At 40.0% G+C, this 19,456-nt stretch overlaps 2 protein-coding genes across 2 annotated transcripts in view; one reads left to right on the top strand and one right to left on the bottom strand.

Moving 5' to 3' along the window:
• itga8 (integrin, alpha 8) overlaps positions 1–6,842 on the top strand; it is a 69,678-nt gene extending 62,836 nt beyond the window's left edge. Inside the window, exons 26-30 of the mRNA XM_033980304.2 lie at positions 1,814–1,930; positions 2,452–2,565; positions 3,664–3,765; positions 4,725–4,847; positions 4,926–6,842. Of these exons, the coding sequence (XP_033836195.1) occupies positions 1,814–1,930; positions 2,452–2,565; positions 3,664–3,765; positions 4,725–4,847; positions 4,926–5,015 (546 nt within the window). The 3' untranslated portion in view covers positions 5,016–6,842. The remainder of the gene's footprint in view (positions 1–1,813; positions 1,931–2,451; positions 2,566–3,663; positions 3,766–4,724; positions 4,848–4,925) is intronic.
• A 685-nt stretch (positions 6,843–7,527) lies between these two features.
• Positions 7,528–17,085, bottom strand: LOC117383207 (ataxin-1-like). Its single transcript, XM_033980301.2, has 3 exons — positions 16,529–17,085; positions 11,859–13,858; positions 7,528–11,235 (listed from the first exon to the last, which is right to left on the bottom strand). The coding sequence occupies exons 2-3, from the start codon at positions 13,608–13,610 to the stop codon at positions 10,762–10,764; spliced, it is 2,226 nt and encodes a 741-aa protein (XP_033836192.1). The 5' UTR covers positions 13,611–13,858; positions 16,529–17,085; the 3' UTR covers positions 7,528–10,761.
• Positions 17,086–19,456: the final 2,371 nt, after the last annotated feature.

Here is a 19,456-nt window from a genome sequence, read left to right as displayed (position 1 = left end):
CATAAAAAGCTGTCTAAAGGTCTAAACAGAATGGACCTGGTTGTTCATGGCCTGGTTATTCGGGGCCCGGTTGTACAGGACCTGGTTGCTGTGGGCCTAGTTGCTGTTGGCCTGGTTGTTGGGGGCCAGGTTGAGCAGGATCTGGTTGATGGGGGCCAGGTCGGACAGGACCTGGTTGCTGTTCGCCTGGTTGCTGTGGGCCTGGTTGTTGGGAGCCAGGTTGTACAGGACCTGGGTGTTGGGGGCCAGTTTGCTGTGGGCCTGGTTGTTGTTGGCCTGGGTGTTGGGGGCCAGGTTATACAGGACCTGGTTATTGGGGGCCCGGTTGTACAGGACCTGGTTATTGGGGGCCCGGTTGTACAGGATTATTTAGCATAGTTCAACTAACTTAAATTAAACAGCTTAATCTTAAAAGATCAATTTTAAGATTTTTTTACTTAACTTGTTTCAAGATATTCCATCGCGATCCATCTTATTTAGATATGTACTTGTTTTAAGGTATTTTATCATCAAGTCATTTAACCTGCATCTGAACATCTCAGAAAGATCACAACAACCCTATAATTGCTTATACTATTAGCATTAATTCCAAGGGACTTTTTACCTCAGTGGTTGTTCATCTGTAAATACAAAGTAGTCAACAGACCAATAGACATCTACACTCTATACACCTGGATTTATCAAATATTTATACAAACACACTTAAAAAGTAGATACAAATATCTTAAGTCTCTTTATGGCAGACCTCTTTAAACATTTTCATACAATAATACATCAGTAAGATTTCTGGAGCATACGTCTTGGTGTTGAACATCAGAGTGGTATGAGGTAAAATCACAGTTTCACAATAAAGAGGAATATTTGTAAAAATTTCAGCATCTGCCCAGAAAGCTGGTTACGTTTGTTATCACTTGAGGAGAAAGTGGTAACAGTGATGGGGCTTGTGCCTTGGATCTACAGGGGAACAAGAGAAAACTTGTGTACCTGAATTTATAGAGTCCAATTCAATATCTCCAGACAAAATAAGGTGGTTCAACACATTTAAGCTCATAGAGTGTGACACCCTCAAGCATGACGTGCATTATATCCTGCAGGGTTTGCTGTATGAGATGAGAAGCAGAAAAATGTTCAAGTTTGCTCCTTCTACTAAGTCCATTAGTAATCATGAGGACACTTTTAAGAAAATCTTTGCTGGGCTTCTCTTAACTTCAAATACCCTTGAACCACCGCGTTTAACTCGACACAGTCTTTGTGATATGACGACCTCTTTTGGAACAAGTGAATCAAAAGTTCTCTGATAGTTTGTTCTTGCATGTCGGCTGTGGACAAGGCGACAAAAGGATGTAGGAAGTCCTCAAATGCTGCAAGTGCCTCAGTCTAGAGATGCTCAATGTTGTACAATGGCTCATGTCGTTCAAAAACAGTTCTCTTCCTCTGCCGCAGGTTTTCCAGAAGGATGAACTGAAACTTTGAACTTTAGTAACAATGTTGTTCAGGTTCGCCTGTGTTAAGATACAAAAAGACATTTGTATGTAGCACAAATTTCAAAGATTCACAATAAAACAGACAGACAGGTAGAGGTTTTACCTGAGAGATGCCACATCTTTCACAGACATCAACAGTAAACCACCAGCACGTCCAGTTAAAGCCTGTAAAAACAAGAGCTGCAAGATGGTCAAGTATCCAGCCCCCCTCCCCAGTTAAACTAAAAATAGTAAATCTACAAGTATAACAAATGTAAGAATTACTCATGCATCAGTAATGATATGTGTATAATCATTTGATCCTAAAGAAATCCATATTTTGCCTCTAGATCTCCACTGCTCAGGACACACCTGAACTTCTGGGATTTCTGAGGAACACCAGCGCCCCCCACCACCGCGGCAAACGGGCCATCTCCACAACTCACAGTTACACTGGCAAAACTCTGGTATGTTTTTTATCATTTACCAGTTGTTCTCAAACTTTTCACATCAAGTAGCACCTAAGAATATGGTGGAACAGGGATGAGAAAGGAAACATTTAAGAGACCAAGCAGCAAAACACCTTCACTCTAAAACTTTGGTCCAGTTGACAGAATTGAATTTCTTTTTTGCTATCGATCATAGTTGGACAACTGAGGGATTACACAGGCAATAGGGACAATTGTCACTCCCTTTTGAGCAAGAACTAACTTAACTTAACTTAATAGTGCACATCCGTTCATAACATTGTATTCTCATAAGAAATATCTAATAGGTCAATTCACAAATGATGAACCTGATCATTTCTATTAGTGACTAGACCCAAGAACCCTCTGCATTACAACACTGAATTTTAATAGGATTCATTTTAGCTGCCCCCTGTCTGTATTGAATATTATTGGCCAGTGAATGTTGTGATGTCATCTGAAACCCTGCCAAATGCTTAAGTGTATTCTCTATATCCATTTCTGTCCCCTATTTTCTTCAGAACTGCACAAACATCTCCTGCCTGAGGATCCAGTGTGTGGTGGGGAGACTGGACAGAGGACAGAGCGCGGTGGTCAAAGTCCGCTCCCGAATGTGGGCAGACACATTTCTACAGGTCAGTGCCAGACTGTGTTTAATTACATACAAATTATTCTCTAAAAAGGAATATTAGCTAAATGACTATGAGTATTTATATTGTTTTGGGTGTTTGTACTAGTTCACAATTTACAGTTAGTCAGTTTTGTAAGTCAAAAATTGCACCTAAAACATAATGAAGATTGTATTCCATTGGTGGATAATGTGCTAAAAATGCAAACAAATCGATATTAAAATAAATCAAATTGCCATAATTTAAAAACAAAATCTTGAAATAGTAGTAGGAGGGATAAAATATTTAGGCAGTCTTTTAACTTTGAGGGTTGACAGTTCAATCCCCACTATGCATATGATTATTGATGTACTTGGGCAAGACACTTCATCCATCATCATCCGTTTGTCTGGTGGTGTGTGACTGATCGGTGGTGGTTCGGAAAAGCCACATTTTCAGTATTAAGTCCCAGTACACTAAGGGGTGAGTGAATAATGGCTCACTATAGCCATTTGGAAAGCTTATAAAGTACGATATGAATCCATCTTTCCTTTAAATGCTTGGGTGGGTTAAAATAAGACTTACTTCTTCCCACTCCATTTCAAGTATCAATCTTTCATTTGTATGAGTCAATCTTAGATTCAAATAGTACTGACTGCACTAATCCCTGTACCACTTTCTGTTTGTTCTGCTGTAACATCGAAATAAAGATTTATCACTTAAATTAAAATCGAATTATTGGTTATGGTAATGGTCCAAAAAAAACTAGCCTATTTGAAACAATTAATATTCTAAATTCAAGTAATTTTAACCATGTATCCCTGTTATGCAGTGAAATATTTTAGAACAAAATAAAGTTCTGAAATAAATCCACAGCAAAGGAAGGGGTCTGTTGTCTTAAATGACTTGGATGACAAATGTTACACAAATGTTATCTCTGGCCTTTGTCTGCTGTGTGTTTCTTTAGGGCTTCATACTTTTTACATTTGAATAGTAGATCACTCATTCACTTAACTAGTTTCCAGTCTCAAATGAAAATCTTGGCCCGTGTATGCACTCAATTACTCTTTGTAAATAACATGTGTTTTCAATGCAGCATTTAACCACCAACTGTTGTGTTTACAGCGACATAATGACCCCTACATTCTCAACTCCACCGTGTCCTTCTTGGTCACTGCTATGCCGTACCGCGTCCAGCCCACGTCTCTACCTCAGCACTCTACCTCGGTAAGATCACAGAGATAAATCAATGAATATGTGAATAAATAATCAAAAACTAGATAGGTAAAAGTGACAACAGACTGATCCAATATGGCCGCCGTCCTGTTCATCATAGGGCAGCGCTCCAATTCAACCTTAGGATCTGAATTTCATGAGCTGACTCCAGAATTAGCCTGTTGCCACTCTTAATGGGGTCCAATTTGTGGTTGCGTTGTTGAATTGGTATGCATCTGGCATTTGCTAGGGTTGTCGATCCTATACCCCCATGTGAGACTTTCCATCGATGTTCAAGGGGTCAAAAATACAGTTGTTTCTTTGGGGGGATAATAAGAAGAAGAAGAAACTGATCAGGAACAATGCCACTTAGTCTGTTACTGGCTCAGGCCAAGTCTGCCTGCCACAAGTGTAGTTTGGGTAGTGCTGTCACATTTTTATTCAATTTTGTTATACTAAACAGAAGGCCTGATATTCAGTATAAATGTTGATACCACAATGATAATCAAAAACACTGTTGTTTAGACATTTTCCACACAGAATAATTATGGTTAGAGTAAAGCTGAAGACTGTTCTAAAGCTATTCAGGAAAGATCCAATGTTGTCCTCTTAATGATTTTATTTCTGTATAAATACTTGTTCAGTTGAGTGTCTAGTTCCAATACTATTTATAGTATCAGTTAATGTCTGGGTATAGGTTGCGTTCACTTGATGTTTCAACGTTCTAATAAGCCCATGGTTTAAAACTTGAGATGGAGAACAGTAAAATTTTCTGAAATTGAGTGCAAAAGGTATACGTTTTCATAGATACCAATGGATCGTTTATCCGAATTAGACAAAAACTGATACAAAGACTATGATTTTGTCAGTTTAAAAAAAAATCTGAACCTTCTAACTTTGAACCTGAACCTAACAACTTTGAACTTTTGGCTTCATCAAACTTTGTGTTATTCTTTTTTCTTTGTGTCTAGATGGGTACTCATGTATTATGGGGCACTCCAGATGTGTCCTTTGCGGTTCCACTTTGGGTTATCATCCTTGCCATTTTGTTGGGGCTGCTAGTGTTTGCAATGCTAACGTTGGCAATGTGGAAGGTAAGACTCCTGCTGTATATAAATATCGTCCTTTTAATTCTTATACAAAACTTTTTAAACATCTTTTTACATCTGTAGTGTGGTTTCTTTGACCGAGCGCGACCACCAGCCAATGACGATGTTTCCGACCAGGAGCAGCTCACCTCTGATCACACGGGGGATGCCTAAGACTTTACTTCTCAAATACAGACAATAATTTGGGAAGAAAACGTGCACCTTCTGTGAAACTTAAATCTGTTGACGCTAATCAGCAGGTGTTTGGGTTTGCGTGAAGTCCTCTAACAATCGGAGGGCTGTTGCACCAATGAACAAAGTCTGGACATGGAGCTCCATTTGATAATCTGTCTATTCTGACGAAGCAGCCGAACTGAACCGGATACAAAGGGCTGTTGTGGGGGCAAACCATTACAGCTAAAATGGTTTTGCGTATGGAGCCGTTAGACGCAATAAAACTTCAGGTCAAGGCTAGAGGGGGGCGATATTGACAAAAATGAATATCCCAATAATTTTTGCTTTATCTATAACAATATTGAGATTATATTTGCATCAGGAATGTGTTTAATGTTAATGTTTTGGTTGAGGTTCAAGTATTGCACAAAATGGGAATGGACCCTAAAATGAAGTACTGAAATATCACAAACCCTTTTTGAAGATTATACGAGATGCTTCTCTTAATCTTTTTTTTTTTCATTGGGGCTACAACGATTTCTTGGAATATTCATTGCATTTTGATAATTGTAATTGTTATTTGAACTATACAGACTTTAAAACAAAATGCCATAAGACCTTTCATAACAAAGACAGCAGCATTATTAAGTCAAAATTTCAAATAATAAACAATTTTCCAGATTCTTTTTTGTAATAGACAAGGCAAGACAAAGCAAGTTTATTTATATAGCACAAGTCATACATAAAGTAATTCAAAGTGCTTTACAGAATAAGAACGACATTAAAATCACAATACAAATAAATCAAAACACAAATCACAAATAATCATCATAAAATTTGCATTAAAAGGGAAGAGTGCAGAATAAAAACCTTATATGGACAGCTAAACAGAACCATACACCTATTTGTAAATATTTTATATATAGAAGCATCCAGTGTTTATCTATCAACCTTTATTTGGTTAAAATGTAGTTAAAAATCTCAATGCACTATAGAAATAAACAAACTGAATCTAATCTAAAAACTTGTCGCTGACTTGTCGTCGACTACTAAAACAATTGTTAGTAGCATCCCTGTTAAAAATAGATTCTGGATATTCTAGTTTTCCATTTATCCAGAACAACACTTGCGATGTTCCATTTCGTTATATCTCCCACCTCTAATCAAGGCACATGGGACTGTAGTGAGTATGCAGGCTCTGTATATATGTATGTGTGGCTCTTGTGTTCCCTTGTATTGAATTGGGCGTCTTCTTGATCTAATTTGTCCTCATTGTCTCACCACAGCGGATCTATACACCAAACACAGAAGCAGCCACATAGTAAACATAAAGGGCACACCGCTGATGTATATTTATGAATGTATGTGCAATATTGTTGATACTGAAGCTTGTTTACACTGGCATAATTTTATTGTTGTTTTCTTTGTCTCTGTATATAAGTGGTATTTTATTAGTGTAAATGAAAAACAATGGTCTTGAATTGAGCACCACCATGTAACGTTTGAAAGCAAAAAAGTAAATTATTGTTTTAAGAGAATGAATGAGTTTTATCTGCTAAAATGTTTTGTCCAATGCAATTCCTGCCTTGCCTCTTTTACAAATGTCTATGTTTAATCGCCACGGCAGCCAGGATTCTAGACATAAATGTTTCATATCAAAAGCACAACTTAATATGAGGCGTTCTGTGGGACAATGTGGATTTTATCAGTGTGTTGGACTGATTGTAACCAGAGCTGAAATGAATTTGAAGGAAACTCTTTTATGCTTGAGTCATAGTTGTGTTTTATATCTTGTGTGAACTTTATCAGAATAAAGTGGTGTTGGAGAACTCTTGTCTAGCACACATACTTTTATTTACACTAATATTTTTTTCCCCATGTAGTTTTTTCAATCATCTACTGGGGAGATTAGCCCCCTCTTGTGGCGAAAATTATGACATACACGTGTGTTATTGAAGGAGAAACAGTGGCCTCTTGTGGCGTGTAAGTGCTACTACAACTACAGCATTTGAGTTATATTTGGTACTGAGCCTTGAAACAACAACTACAACGATGATTCGGAATAATCATGAGTAGTTGACTTAAAATAATTTTATTTTAATTTTGATAAGGGTATTTTTTATCTGAAGCAAAAAAAAAAAAAAAAAAAAAAAAAATCAAACAAAATGATAAACAACATCACTAATAAACTAATAAAAATATTCTACATCTAGAACCAAATCATCACACCACTATATATCACCTTTCATTTGGTTAAGAATGTAATTAAAAATCTTAATGTACAACAGAAATCATTGTTTTAATTAAAAAAATAATAATAATAATAATCAATCGAAAATAAATAAATACATAAATAAAAATATTGCTGACAAGTTGTTTTGTTTAGTTTTTTTGTTTTTAATTATGCTTGTTAGAGGATGGGTGAATACTACCTCTGCAACTGTAGTAAGCTTTTGTGTGTGTACTTCTAAAGATACTTTGTTGTGTGTAACAAACAACAGATAATTACAACTTTCTTTATATTCTTTATTTTAATATATTTGATCAAAACCAAACATCTGAAGTAAAGATTTAACAGTTTCTGACTAGGAAACCTCGACACCATCAACATATGTGAACATCATTGATACTTACAACATACTGTACGTTACATGGTAAAACATACATGTATGCTAAGCTTCAGATTTATCAGATAAACAGATCTCAATTACAAATCCCCTGATGGGTAGAGCTGGTGAAAGAAAACATTTGAGTGAAGCCGTAGTTTGTCAAAGAAACATTGATAACAATTCACTTTGATGATCTGTACAAACATTATAATGGAAGACTTTGGCTATTTACAATTAGTCGTGCTGTACAATAAACAATAAACTCCATTACCCACAATTCAAAGTGCAATTCCAACACTCACTTCCTTTAGAGTGGCCACCTCAGAACAACGCTTTTAAAAGTCTAGATATAACTGAATTACTTTTACAGCTTTCAACCACTGTGTTTCCAATAGTTTGTAATGAACTGCTCCTATTCTGGTGTGTGCAAAACCTTCACTTCAAACAATTTTTCCTTACCTAGGATTGGGCCATATGACAAAGAATTTAGATTTTTTTTTTTTTTTTTACATTTTTTGAAACCTATTTTTATATTGCCTTGCAAGAAAAGCGTGTTTCTTCTCCTGAAAGTTCACACTTCGTTATGATTGGTTAAATCCACCTGTCACTCAACAAATTGGTAAATGTGTCAATTTCACCAAAATAGTATATTTTTGCATCAGGTCATTATTAGATTTTTATCGTCATAGCGCCCAGCCCGGTTATGAAAAGGGATAATATGTAACTTTTCCAATGGAGTGTCAGCCACCGTCATGCCTTTATATAGATGTCCTTTGAATATCTCAAAGAATTACATTAAACTTCTCCAAGGAGATAAGCAGTGATGCCATTAGGTCAAGTTACAATCAGATCTGTGGAGAGGCAAGCCTGCTTATTGTAACAATGCATGTTTTTTATATATTAGCAATAAAAATTGTAATCGAACGACTGAAAGATAGGCAGGATCTTTAATGCCAGACTGTTGAGCATCCCAGGCAAAGCAGGTGGTGGACCCCACATCAGAAAAGTTACATAGTGCCCCTTTAACACATTTCAACTTTTCAAACAAACTTAACTACGACATAGAAAAACACGTGTTGATGAGGCATTGGTTTTACATTGTAACAACAACCTAAGAGCTAAGAGGAGAACAGTCACGGGGCAGTGTTTAGCCTGAGCAGTCCCACACAAACAGGAAACAGTCGGGTTCACAATAAAACACATTTGAGAGAAAGGGATTGTGGGTAATATCTGAGCTAATAATATCTTTACATTGTGTGGTTTTAAATGGACATTTTCCCAAGAGACATTCATGATATAGTGAGATCAATACACACAGAAGTGCAGAGTTGATTTCTGGATTGTGATGGAATGATTGAAGAAGTCACTGTCACATAAACAGTACATAGGCTACATAAAGGTTAGAATATCTATACAAAGTAATGCTATACACTTTAAACAATCAATTCACTGTACAATATCAACACACGCTGGCTAGTTAGCTCTACAAATTTCCATTTTTTCTTTCAAAACTAGCTCTAACCTTCATCAAAAATAAAAAATTGTTTGCCCAATATGTTTACATTCCCTGTCCTGGTTTATAATGCTTGTAAATGGACCCGCAGGAGGACGTAGTTAGTGGTAAAGTGAATTTAAACAGTCTTAAGAGCTGAGGAGACGGGACATCGCTGCCATTTTTATTTTGACTCTCTACCACCAACGACAAAGTGCTGCTGCTCAGAATACGCACACACAAATGCACACACAAATGCACACACTATTCCTGAGTATGAACTGTAGAAGATTTTTGGCGCTACCCTACTTGTAATTTAAAAAAAGTGAAAGAGTTAGCTGATTAAACAGGCATGAACTTGAGAAAAGCATGCCCCTGTTGAGGATATGAGTGTGGATATGAAGGTAGTTTAAAAAGTCTAAAACCCGGAGTGATTGTTATTGTAAAAAACATTATTAAGGCTATAGTCTGTAAATAAAGAAACAAAATGACAACATGATCATCTCACACACTTCAGGAATTAACAGAGACTTGCCTATGAAGCCAATCTAATGCAGTACGATCAGACCAGCTAATACAATATTTTTTTTACTCTGTCTAGTTTTGGCTACCGTGCATGCAACTGAATTACACCTGCCTGGGCCAAAAAGGGGGCGAAATAAAGTTAATTTGTCCTTGGCTAGCAAACTGAACAATTTCATAAGAACTGATCTTGCTTTTGTTTCTTACATTCATACCTCTTGATTTGTGGTATTACTTGGAGGACGCTACTAGAGGTTAACCGATATGTTGTTTTGTTTTTGGAGCCAATATTATGGCTGATTATGGTGTTTCTCCTCAAACAGTGTGAAATGATTATAATCCCAGTAATTTAAAGTGCACTAGAAAAGTAGGCCTATTAAGACAAATAAGTCACAGCATAGTAATGATTTTTAGGCATTCGCTACAGCCCTGTCTCACTACCTGTGTTGTCAAATTTAGCACAGCGCCCTCTTTTGATGGATTGAAAGAAAACACTGCCATAAAAAAAAAATCCTTCATGTATTTCTTTTAGACAGGCTGGCCAAGCAGGCAAGAGATTTTAGGTTGATAGTCGACAGAAAGGGGTAACTAACAGACCCATAATTCAAACTAAACATAATTGTAAATATCGATAAATTGGTCTATCTCTAGAAGCTACATCCTCTGATCTGTCGAACTGCGAACAACAACATATAACACTCACACGTACATTACACAGCATAGACCAGCTGCTCCCATAGAATGACAAGAAATGAAAAATTCTAAATGAGTCAGCAGTCTCCAAACTCCACTCTTCATAAGCCAAATAAACATGAACTAAGAGTATGTTTTCTGCATTGGTCAGCTGGTTTGTAAGGTTTGAACCACAACACCACTTGAATAACAATATAAAACTATTAACATAGCTTCTCCAGAGCGCAAGATCCACTCAGACATTCACTCCGCTTCCATTTCCCATTGATTGCACTGATCTCGAATATAATATTTCTCTATTAGAGTCGCACCAGTATACTTCACCACTGATATTTGATTTTTAAGAAAGAAAAATGTGTTCTGTATGTCTTTTCACATACAGTTTATATTACAGTAGTCTAAAAAGTAAATGAAAAAAGCAAAAACTTCATCAGCGTTCACTTCCCGTATTGGAGTGTCCCTCGATGCTGATTTTGACATCATGGGGAATGAAGGAGGGTTTGGGCAGAGAAGGGGGTGGTCCATCCTCCCCTTTTTCAGTCTGGTCCCGTTCAGGAGCTGACCAACGTCTTTTTCGGACAATCGGTCTCTGTGGGGTCCCATTTGTGTCATTTTGAACCACTTCCTCCCTTAGATCATGTCCAGGACTGTTCCTTGTTGTAAGGTCAGTGTTTGGGCAGGATACAGGGAGGTCCATGCTCTTGAGTTTTGCACCCAAAATGGGTCCGTCTTCTGGGAGTGTCCCGTTCCTGAGTCCGCGGAGGGTGAGAGACACACACACGTCGCCCACACACAGTTTAGCACAGGACAGTTCAAACAGCTGAGTGGTCCGGTCCGGGCAGCATGAAGACCATCCCTGTCCAAATACAAAGAAGGGGTATTCCACCAGGACCTCCACACACACCTGGAGAACAGACAGAGGGCAAAAGTCAAAATGTATACAATGGAGGTCATCAGAACAAATCATTTTCTTACAATGTAAACTCTGGAGTGGACAATGGATGGTTAGTCAAAGAGCTGACAGACAACACTAAAAATAGGCAATTTCTACAAACCTGGCAAGCAAGTTTAATTTTTGCAATTTGTGAGTTCATAAACTCTTATGCAGAACTCATTTCAGAGTGCTAGACATATCAGTCTGGCATAAACCAGGTTAAAATGCTACCACCGGGCAGACAAATGTAATAAAATAAAGATCGCAGGATATTGTTTTGCCTAGAATATTTCTGATTGTGGCAATAAAGTTATTTATTTTGTATTTATTCAGTTACTGTTGTTTTTCTTGCTAAAAAGCTACTTTGAAATCATGTAATCTTACTGTCTGACCTCTAACTTGGCCAGGTAGCAGCAAAGTTATATAGTGCACCTTTAATTAATATCTGGGTTGTTTTTATCAGCACAAAATAAAAAGTGGGACTGAGGGACCAATGGTCCTAAATGTGTGCACAGAGTGGAAAATAAATCCAGAATGGCATGGTCAGCAGAATAGTTAATCATCCTTTAAACTGGTGTAGCAAAATGAGTTACCTGTGCTTTGAGCTCGCCCACTGAAAACTGTATGACCACAGCGTTGGGCGTTTGTCCACTGTCGATGCGCTCCACAGTACTGGAGTCGATCTTGAGCTCACTACTGATCTCGGCGCTTTGAATGAAGTCTTCTGTCTTCAAGTCCTCTACTCTCTTCAGCTCCCCGTCCGCCAGCTGAATGATGGAACCCCTCATGAAGAAGGGAGGGAGGGGCACGGGTGAGGAGGGGGAGGAGATGGAGGGAGAGGCCTGGATGGACACAGGTGCAGGAGAAGGTGTGGGTGAGGGGGTGGGGTTAGCGGGTGGAGCTGGCAGCGCAGGAGCTTGGGTCACAGCGGGCCCAGCTTGGCTCCCATCTGGTGCTAGTGCTTCACACTTGGACAGCGCCGTGGCCAGATAGGCGTGGGGCATGGCGGTGGATATCTGCGGGGTAGTGGTGGCTGTCAGGGCAGTTACAGCACGACTAACCTCCATCTCTGTACTGTTATTGGAGCCACTGACTGGAATGAGGAGGGACTGCCCGCTCGGGATCACCACATGTTGGGGCAGGCCTGTGTGGTAGCTTACGGCATGCTGGTTACCACTGGTGATGTAGCCGATGATGGGCGGTTGTGTGTTGGAGTAAATGTTAGCCGGTATCTCCTCATGGGGGAGGGTAGTTTGGATAACAGCGTGCGGAGTGACAGATTTTACCACCTCTGAGGATGGGAGGGGAGTGAAAGAGGAAGTCCTGGCCACTGGTTTTCCTAAACAAATTCCACCCTTGTCAGTCTGGACTATTGAGATCTTGTTTGGTTCGTGATCAGCGGCATGGTTAGGTTGAGCGACCAGCACTAAGGAAGTCTGCAATCCTGATGAGTTTTGGCCATAATCCGTGGGCAAGAGGATGTGTCTGGCTTCATAGCTCTGAACAGGCTGGTGGTTTATTGGCTGACTAGTAGCTTTGGAGTGCTTAACCACTTCTATCTCCCCATTCAGCATCGCCTTTCCGTCTAGCTTCTTCCCATCTGTATATTGGACAACAAGCTGAGAGGGGGCAAGGGTGAGAGTTTGGGGCAGAACAGCGGTGTGCGGGTGGAGTTGGAGATGCGTTGTGGGTGAAGTGACTGTGTTGCCACTCACAGTTAGTGGGGCGCGGTTGTCCAGATGGATGTACTGACTGGGGACTTGTGGGCTACTGGACAACGTCACAGGCGTAAGCTCCGTCGGGGAGAGACCCATCTGAAATGGGTGCTCTGCTTTGGTGTTTGAAGAGATGATTGCGGTCGTGTAGCCATCCAAGTGAGGACGCTGCTGCTGTCCCACCGAGCTGTTTGGCACTGTGTTAGCATTGGTAGTGATAATATGTGAGGAGATGTAGCCAGCGTACGGCCCAGAGCTGATAAACTGGACATTGGGTGCTAGTTGGGCTAATTGGATCGCCCCAGCCTGTTGTGGGAGGGCGGCGGGGTAAACTGTAGGTAAAGAGGCTAACGGGACTGCAGCCAGAGCAGTGGTGGAGATTGAAGAGGATGGAGAGGCTGAGGAGGCAGATGACACAACACATTTGGGGCTTTCTGCGTCTCTGGATTTGCAGCGTTCACTCGCGACACTGGCCAGCCATGCTAGGTTCTCGGTGTGCAAACTCTCGGCGACCACTGTGGCTGCTGGGGGTGCCGTTGTAGCCATGACAACGGGACGCTGCTCCAGGGCCAGGATCTCACGCTTCTTTGGTGGCAGGCATCCATTACTCCGCTCCTGGTTGGATTTCATTTTTGCCAAAGAAGTTGAAGAAGTTTAAGGTGAGCTCTTTTGACAATATAGCGTTCTCTTCACTCACTTGTTTTATGCACAGGCCAGTTTCTTTGTAGAAGAGAGTAAGTTTAGTGTGCACACTGATGGACAGGCACAGCTCTACAACTCAAAACAATGTAGGGACTCCAGCTCACAAGATGAGCTCTGGTCTCTTCATGGGGAATCATCTCTGGACAAAGTGTCTCCTTCACAAAGACAACCAGAATCTGAAACACAGCAAACAGAATTGTTGTTGTAACAACTGTATTAAATAAATAATTTGACATAGTTCTACCAAAAGGAGGAAACATTTCATTTATAAAACTATTCCAAACATTTATTATAAAAGTCAAAGTAATTCATTGTTTATCCACTAGATGGTATCCTGTGTCACTTTTGTCACATCACTCAAGTGCTACCTATTTTTTGCCAAAAATATACAGCCAGAAGAGAGGGCCATACAAACTTTTAAATTAAGTATAACTAAATGTTTAACAGAGGTTACAGACCACCCCGGTCTATTAGAAAAACTAAATAAACAGCTAACACACACATTTTGTTGTTGTAATTTTTGCTCTAATGACAGAGGTGGTAAAAAACTACTATTACTATTATTTTATGACCATATATATTCAACTGTGTCTTAAAAAGATGATGTAATTAAAGATACATCTGCATACACTTAACTCTACATATATCTTAAAGAAATTATGAAATGTGTTGAATAACATCTTGACAGTGTTGCTGTAAGTGTCTGAGTGATACATGCTTATCTCCAGGTCACTGGGTCTTGTAGCTCATTAGCCAAAAGCACCACACATCTCACATGCATTCATTCTTCTCCATCTACAATTTATTCAATGCAACAATCATTTTGGACAAGTCTAAATTAACATAATTTGGTGGAGGTTCCCTGTGGCTGCAGTTACAGACATAAAGGTCCATAAAGGTCCATGAGGAAAACACAACGGTCGATATTTGGTCAGTTCATCAAATGCCTCGTAAGAGATCGTTTAGTCAAGGTCACTGTATTAACTTAACACGGGTCTATTTTTGCTCTCATTTAATTAAAACAAAAACAATGAGCTGGGCACTGAACAGGTGCACGGAAATAATAACCACGGTTGATTTATGATTTAAGGTCTTTTTTGTATCAGATTTATCTTGCACATTTTTGATTCTACTGCTGTTGTACTCTGCTATTGCATAACTGAAATTTCCTCATAGTGGGACAAATGAAGATTCTCTTATTATGTTATCCTGTTCCCTATAAACTGAAACATAAGGCAGTATATAAGGAGGTGGCTGTAGGACTGAATGCGAAATGACAGATGGAGGATTTGAGGAAAAAGAGGAATGAGAATTGATCAACAACAATAGAGAACTGCTTCTCCTGACCCACATATAGCAGAGCCTGCAGCATCGGAGCGCCATAGCCCCCTCCACACAGCACCGAGAGATCCCCCGTTCAGCAACACAGCCCTGGCTACGCTGTGCACCAACCCCACCTCAACCATATATTGTGTCTACACTGTAATGACATCACTTCTTACAACCTGGGTGCGCAGTTCAAGTGATTCTAGTAGCAGCAGCAAGCGTTCAAATGCTACATAACAAATGCTCTAGAGCTGTCTTTTCCTCATTTGACCTGGACAAACCCACTGACATAATGTACAATGACCTCATAATCATGCCTTAGCCCTTTAAAACTAACATAATATTAGATAGAAGCAACTAGAGCACTATGTTGATGAAGGAAGGGTAATGATAAGATTTAGAGGCATGCCACAACCCCCCATGCATCCGCTCACTGGCTGTATATTGTCACCTCTGAGACCCATCATGCAGTGGAGGAGACAGGCTACTCTCTGTTCACAACGATGCTTTTCAACAGCCAATGATAGAGCCAGGCTCACATGTGTTCCTCTTTCATACTCCCACACACACAAAAAATGCACAGAAATAGGTCTATGTCTACAGCTAATGTGTATCTCGGACGATGGTGTCATTCAGGTGCGGTAACCCCAGTTATAAGCAGCCTGTTCTATTAGCTCATCATATTAACTAATTTATTTCATTACTAGTAGTCGGCCATGGCAATAACTCCACTGCAGCTATAAAACATTACCTAAGCAACCAAATGATTACTGGTTAAGCCACATAGTCTTGTGGTTAGGTTACTATGCAAACACTTTATACAAACAGTCTACTTCAGGCTGTTGTCATTGGTGTTAAAACAATCTGCTCCAGTCAAGGCGATATTCTAGATACAGTGCACAGCATATGGCTAAATTTAGAAAACAAAAACTTCATTATCAATCTGAGGCACTGAACAGTAGGGGAGGTAGGGTGAAATAGTCTATGCATGCGTACATTTATTCTACCCTGCATATGGGCATAGTCTAACCTCAATCCTATGACAAACATCGCAGCGTAACGCACACAGCAAATCAATACAGTACATGGCTGTTTCTATCACCCTTGAGAGCCGTTTCACTGGCCTTTCCTCAGTACAACATTGGTGCGTGTCCCTTTAAGAGGCGGACCAACCGTGTAGCAGACCCAAGCAGACAGTAAGAGCAGGCAGCGGGTTAAAGCTGTTCTTTACAATGACTCCTGAGTTCTGCATCATGTATCAATCCCAAAGTACGTCTTCAAATGTGCCTCTGGTTCAAACACCTCACGCACAAAGCTTGAGTGTTGCAGTTAAATTCCTTGCACCTACGTCTCTCCTGAAAGATGCTGTGACTATTGCCTCCGGGGGCTACGGAATGACACTAAGAGAGTGGAGAGAGAGTGTAGTAGCGGGGCAGAAAATACTACTATGCCACAAATCAAGCACAAAAGATAGGACCCCTTCCTCCCCTCCTCCAGTAGCAGAACTAAGAATAGCTCACCAGTTTCTCCACAGCCACTGCTTGTAGTGCATGTCCAAGGATTCTTCTTGCCTCCCGGAGCGTGCATGAGTGCGTAATGTGTATGTGTTGAACGTGTCTCCTCTCACTCTCTTCCTGGATCTGTCTCCTCTTTGTGCTGCTGCTTTACAGTCCAGTCCTCTTCTGGTTGTTGTTGCCAATGCACCTTAGCCTTCTTGTTGTAGGTTTTCTGCTTTTCTGCAATGGGTATGCAATGGTGAAGAAGGTCCCCCACTTGCTGTAGCTCCAAGTCCTGCGAGAAAGAGAGAGAGAGACTGCTCCAATGTGTGTTATGCAAGGCCACCAGACCGCCAGCTTCTTCTCTGCCTGGCTACTTTGCTTCGCTCTGCCTCTCTCCCTCCCTCCCCTCTCCTTTCTCTCTCTGTACTCCACTGACAGCTCCTCCCCCAGCCAGCCTCATCAGCCGCATCAGGTATTCATTCAAAAAAACACACTCCACTTGGCTCAGTGCCCAGACTACGCTCACACAGAGAAAGAGAGAGCGAGAGAGAAAGAGAGAGGAAAAGAGGGGGAGGGCGCAACAGACGAAGGAGGGAGAGCAGCCAAATCTGTAGAGGGTTTGCTCGGAAAGGCTGCATGTTGTGGATATCTGAATAGGTTATTTACGCTTTAAGCATTATATACAGAAACACTTAAATCACATACCATGGATTATATCATAACATCAAAGCTGTTCTAATGTACATTCATTTTCATACAGTTTACCACAAGAGGCAGATCTCCTCCTAATCTGCCCATACAAGCTGCTGGCTGCTCCACTATTACCAGCATAGCCTCTCAAATAGTGTGTGTGGGGTTTTTTTTCCTTTTTAACTAACTGGAATTTTTCTGATAAGCATCGCTGAAATGTGACCTGAGGAACTAATACAAGAATTCCCTGAATTTCAGAGCATGTTTGTAGAGGTCTTAAGTTCAGGTACAACAGGAATGACAATAAAAAGATCTTTTGTTCTTTGCTGACGACATTCTATTAACTAAATAATTGCAGCCTTGCCACTTTGATTATTGTACCAACTCAAATTGCGATTTCAAGGTCTTAAGGCCTCACATCGCTCCTTTAGAGATACCTCAATAATTAATGATAAACAACTCCGCCCTCACTCTAGGCACTTATGATGGCACAGTACTTATGACCAAGCAAGTGTCACATTTTAGCTGGCTTGCATTTCTGATGGAAAGCTATTTTCAAATGATAAAACATAATTTCGTAGTCACTGTCATTTTATTCTATTAAACCAGTTTTATGGATTAAGTTTATAGTATTAGATTATCCTCCACAATTAGATTATCCTCCAGCAAAGTACTCCCGATCAGCTCAAGTTCTGGAAAAGGGTCTCCGTGTGCTGAACTGTGGTCACCCAATGTTCTTGACAGGTTGACCCACATGTAGCAAAGTCAAATGTAGAGAAGACATTATTACAGGGACAATAAAATAGGCTTTACTGTACCCTTACGTAGTCCTATGGATGATGTTTCTCGTATCCTTTTCTCAAATAAAGCTATCTCATACTTCATGGAGTTGTTGCAAGCAGCAGAAATGAAAAATGTCTGAAAAAACAGCAGAATGTGGGTGTCAACACAGAAGAAAATGAGGTTTCTCAAACCTGAATGGGCTCACTGTAATATTGAGATGTGTAATAATGCTACCTCAGAACATAATAATAAAATAAAGTGTGTGAACAACATTGAAATAGAAACAGTGATTGTTAGATATCTCTATTTCTGTCAATACCAAATGTGACTAAATGTGTCTGAATGTGTTATCATGTGCTGGCTTATACTTTTTGACGTGAACAAACTGAACTTTACTACGTGGTATTGTGGTGAATTGTGACTGAAACTGTAATTTTAGGTTAGCAGACATATGGAAATAGGTTTATTGATTCAGAATATGGCTTTGCATGGTTATTGTTTTATTTTCTTCATCAAGCACAACCCAAATGTAACTGTCAATTCTTCTCTGATTCACGAATAGCCTATAAAATGTTCTATTTACCTTATTGCAGAAAAGTCCCTCTGTGGAAGGTGTAGTTGTGCGCTTTGCAGTTCTGAGTAACAGAGAGCTATGTCCAGACATGTTATAAACACATGGTCCATGGAGGCATAGGCGGGACCAGGAGAAACGAGGAAGACAGCCGCTACTACATGCAATAACTACAACTATTACTCAGAAGAACACGTGACCTTCTTCTTTTGACTCACAGGGTTATTATGTTCACTGGCTGCATGGATTGCTACAAACGAGCTTAGGCTATAATTTAAAAAAGCTAAACTAAATGTGAACTCCTTACATTGGTTACGCATTACATGGCAGAACATTTGAGGCAAGTTTAACTCTGGAGAACGCAGCAAACTTTCTCTTATGCAGCTATGCACGTTCGCGTTCACGTGGAGGCTACAGCGACGTGCGCGCTCCAGACGCTGCGTGGGGAGAATGGGAAAGCGCTTGCTGCCATGGCAACAGGGCAGCTCCACAGTCTCTGGTCCCCATTAAGAAAGATGGTTGGCAACATCATGGGTCTCCAAACTGTGGAGGAGCATCACATTAAAAGGACCTATTGAAAGCCATTGAATCCAGCAGCTAATTAAATTGAGCTAATCTCTCAGACAGGTGAGACACTCCTGTTTGGCCTTTGTTTCGATATGATTTACATGCTCTCAGCTGCACTGATCACAACAGGCAGCACACAATGGACACTAACAGATACAAAACCACTGATTTGTCATTTGATTTTAATAGTCAATGTTGGTCATTATAGTTGAAAGACCCATTGACTAGGCCTATAGGTGAAATGAACATGCTACTGACTTGTTTTGAAGATGTTAAGATGTAAGCAGGCAGCAGTGTTTATTCTCTGAGGAACTGAGTCTATAACATGCAAATGAGAA

Source organism: Periophthalmus magnuspinnatus, chromosome 16, assembly GCF_009829125.3.
Source record: "Periophthalmus magnuspinnatus isolate fPerMag1 chromosome 16, fPerMag1.2.pri, whole genome shotgun sequence".
Classification (NCBI taxonomy): Eukaryota; Metazoa; Chordata; class Actinopteri; order Gobiiformes; family Gobiidae; genus Periophthalmus; species Periophthalmus magnuspinnatus.
The sequence above is the reverse complement of the archived record's forward strand: the minus strand, read 5'-3'. Positions and strand labels throughout refer to the sequence as shown.

Bases quoted from the DNA above. Each gene is read 5' to 3' on its own strand.
- LOC117383207 (XM_033980301.2), bottom strand. From the start codon at position 13,610: ATGAAATCCAACCAGGAGCGGAGTAATGGATGCCTGCCACCAAAGAAG. The intron at 11,236-11,858 runs GTAACTCATTTT...TCTGTTCTCCAG, and splicing joins TGGGCGAGCTCAAAGCACAG to GTGTGTGTGGAGGTCCTGGT.